This window comes from Capsicum annuum, unplaced genomic scaffold, assembly GCF_002878395.1.
Source record: "Capsicum annuum cultivar UCD-10X-F1 unplaced genomic scaffold, UCD10Xv1.1 ctg37843, whole genome shotgun sequence".
In the NCBI taxonomy this organism is placed as follows: Eukaryota; Viridiplantae; Streptophyta; class Magnoliopsida; order Solanales; family Solanaceae; genus Capsicum; species Capsicum annuum.
The window spans coordinates 5,049-9,003 of record NW_025844934.1 but is presented as its reverse complement, the minus strand read 5'-3'; the positions used below and the strand labels follow the sequence as shown (position 1 = coordinate 9,003).

General features: G+C 42.2%; 1 protein-coding gene across 1 annotated transcript; it reads right to left on the bottom strand.

Annotated features, from left to right (window-relative positions):
- Positions 1-3,401: 3,401 nt before the first annotated feature.
- Positions 3,402-3,716, bottom strand: LOC124891580 (the record flags this gene model as incomplete). Its single annotated transcript, XM_047403290.1, has 1 exon — positions 3,402-3,716. A coding segment is annotated over one exon (315 nt), but the record flags the coding sequence as incomplete, so codon positions are not given.
- Between the last annotated feature and the right edge of the window lie 239 nt (positions 3,717-3,955).

Below are 3,955 nucleotides of genomic sequence, written 5' to 3'. Positions count from 1 at the left end.
GAGGCCATATTCTGGATAAAGCCTGACGGTACACCTGGTGATCCGTCGCAAGACTTACAGTCCACCATTTTGACCATTAAATTCCTTTTTTTTGCTACTTTTTCCAAGTTTCTTCTGTGGTTCACTCTTTTCCATGAAACACTAAAAAACTCATTACATACCGCTTTGGTTGCTTGAAAACTTACAGTTTTCCCAAGAAAATGATGCTAAATGTTCTGTCAAAAATCAGAACATCAGTCCGCAACCGACGAACCTACCAATCTAAGATCTCAATCAGGACCTCTTTATAAGAAAAGGAATCCGAGATACTCAATCCTTATTAAGGAACAACCGTTAAAGGATCACCTATACATTTTCTCAACATAGAGACATGGAATACCGGATGAATAAAGCTCTAACTAGAAAGCAACTCCAATTCATATGCCATATTACCAACCCTTTGCAAAACCACATAAGCACCAACTTACCGAGGACTGAGTTTATTCTTCTTCCCAAACCGTATTACTCCCTTCATAGGAGACACCTTTAGGAATATTTACCACCATTACCACCATAATTAATTACACATGCACGAAGTATATCCTCCAACATCTGAATAGTCCTTTCTGGTTGCCCATCCTCCAAAAGCAGTACTCAGACTAACCTTAGTACCCAACCCTTTCTGAAATAATTACCAAAAGTGAGATGAAAACTGGGTACCACGATTAGAGATAATCAAAAATAGGTTCCCCATGCAGCTTTACAATCATATAAAGATACAACATCGCATAATCCTCAGCCAAAAAGTTAGTCCCCACTGGCAAAAAGTTAGCCGACTTTGTCATCCTATCAAGGATGACCCAAATTGAATCAAATTAGTTCTAAGACCAAGGGAGACCGGTAATAAAATCCATATTGATCACCTCCTATTTCCATTCTGGCAATTCAATATCCTGATAAAAACCTCCAGGCCTCATATGCTCAACTTTTACTTGTTGACACATCAAATATTTGGCCACAAAATCAACCACATCCTACTTCATACCATTCCATCAATACATCTCTTTAAGATCATGATATATTTTTGTTGAATCGGGATGAACAACATAGCGCGATTCATATGCCTCAGCCAATACCCTATCCCATAAAACCATAGACGTCAGCATCACTTAACCTCCCTTGGTACCGCAAGGTACCATCACCACTCAAGTACCATTACCTTTTGTCCACCTACATTCCCCTTGATTTTTATCAAGATAGGATATAAAATTTGCTTCTTCTTGATCTCTGCACTGGGAGGCGACCGAACCCTACTACTAAGGCATCCAAAGCCATCCAAAGCTAGTCTCTCACACCTACAAACTGAGGCATCAGCGCCCCTCCTACTCACATGGCTAAACTATCTCAACCGAACTTCCCATATCTTATCCTTCACCAAAGACACTCCAATCTTCTCTCGAATAATCTTATTCCTAATCCTATCACTCCTAGTAAGACCACACATCCAACGCAACATCCGCATTTCTGCCACCTTTAATTTTTAGATATAGGTGTTCTTTATCGGCTAATACTCCACTCCATATAACATGGCTGGACGTACTGACACTCTATAAAATTTTTCTTTAAGTTTGAGCGGCACCTTCTTATCACATAACACTCCCGAGGCTAGCCTCTACTTCATCCAACCTGCCTCAATCCTGTGGGAGATATCCTCATCAATTTTACTGTTTCCTTAAATCAAGGACCCACGATACTTAAAACTCTCCCTCCTACACACCACCTGAGAGTCCAACCTAACTACCAACTCATCCTCCTGCCTCAAGGCATTAAATTTGCATTCCATATATTCTGTCTTGCTCCTACTCAACCTGAACCCTTTAGACTTAAGTGTTTGTCTCCAAACCTTTAATTTATCATTCACACCTCCTTGTGTCTCATCAATCAATACTACATCATCCGCAAAAAGCATGCACCAAGGCACCTCACCTTAAATACGCCGCATTAAAATATCCATCACCAAAGCATACAGAAAAGGGCTAAGAGTCGATCCCTAATGCAACCCTATCAGGATAAAAAAATGCTCAGAATCTCCTCCTGCCGTCCTCACTTGAGTCTTGGCTCCTTCAAACATGTCCTTAATTGATCTAATATATGCCATCGGGACCCTACTTACCTCCAAGCATCTCCAAAGAATCTCCCTAGGAACTTTGTCGTATGCCTTCTCCAAGTCGATAAATACCATATAGAGATCCTTCTTCCTTTCCCTATACTGCTCCACCAGTCTCCGCACCAGGTGAATTGCCTCCTTCATCGAGCGATCGGGAATAAAGACAAATTGGTTCTCCAAAATAGACACTATTTTTCTCAACCTCCGCTCTACCACTCTCTCCCAAATCTTTATAGTATGACTCAACAACTTAATATCCCTGTAGTTATTGCAACTCTGGATGTCACCCTTGTTCTTATATAGAGGAATCATTGTGCTCCACCTCCACTCCTCAGGTATTTTTACAATTTTAAAAATGCCATTAAATAATTCGATCAACAACCTTAAACCAGCCCTACCCGCAAAACTTCCAAAAGTCCATAGGGATCTCGTCTGACCCTGTCGCCTTACCCCTCCGCATTCTGCAAATAGCCTCACTGACCTCCTCCACCTTAAAATGCCTACAATACCTAAAATTGCAACACCACTCTAAGTGATCCAGCTTCCCTAGCACAATGTCCTTGTCCCCCTCATCATTCAAAAGTCTGTGAAAATATGACTGCCATATTCTCTTAATATGAGTGCCTCCACCAGCACACTACCATCCTTCTCCTTAATGTACTTTACTTGGTCTAGGTCACGACCCTTTCTCTCCCTCACCATAGTAAGCCTATACAACCTTTTTCCCCACCTCCCTTCTCCAACCCCGCATACAAACTCTCAAAAGCTGTCGTCTTAGCAGCCGTAACTACTAACTTAGACTCTTTCCTAGCTAACTTGTACTCCTTCTTACTAGCCCACTTATCCTCTTCATTCGTACTCTCAACCAACTTAGCATACGCCCCCTTCTTAGTTTCTATTTTCTTCTTTACTTCTTTATTCCACCACCAATCCCCTTGCCGCTGATCGGCCCGGCCTGGCCCCTCGAGACACCCAACACCTTTCTAGCTTTCTCCTTGATACACCTAGCAGCCCTATCCTACATACCAACCACGTCACCCCTACATTCCTACACACCCATCTCTGCTACCTTCTTCCCTATCTCCAACACACTAATCGAAGTCAAGCCCTCCTACTTAATTTTAGGATACCTCTCCCCTCCGTTCCTCTTCCTATCTTTCTTTAAGCCCAAATCTATCACCAGAAGCCTGTGTTGGATTGAAAGGTTCTCACTCAGGATGACATTATAATCCTTGTACAGCACCCTTTCCCCCTTCTAAAGCAGCAGAAAGTCAATCTGCATCTTAGCTATTGCGCTTCGAAAGGTGACCAGGTGATCTTCCTTCTTCGAAAAGCTCGAATTCACTACTACCAACCCAAAGGCCCTCGCAAAATCCAATAAAGCAACTCCCTCATCATTTCTCTCCCTAAAACCATAGCCCCCATGCACATCACTATAGCTCCCCAGTACCACCCCGATATGACCATTGAAATCCCTTTCTACAATAATCTTCTTAGATCTAGGAACAACTCTTACCACCTCATTTAAATCCTCCCAAAACCGCTTCTTCTTCTCCCCGTCCAAGCCTACCTGAGGCGCATAAACACTACACACGTTCAAACTACACCCCCTAATGACTAACTTAATTATCATCATCCTATCATTGACCCTCTTAATCTTCACTACTTTCTCTCTAAGTTCTTTATCTACTAAGATGCCTACTCCATTCCTACGCCTATCACTCCCCAAGTACTAAAGCTTATAACCATCCACATCCCTAGCCTTAGACCCTACCCATTTGGTCTACTGAACACACGCAATATTAATTC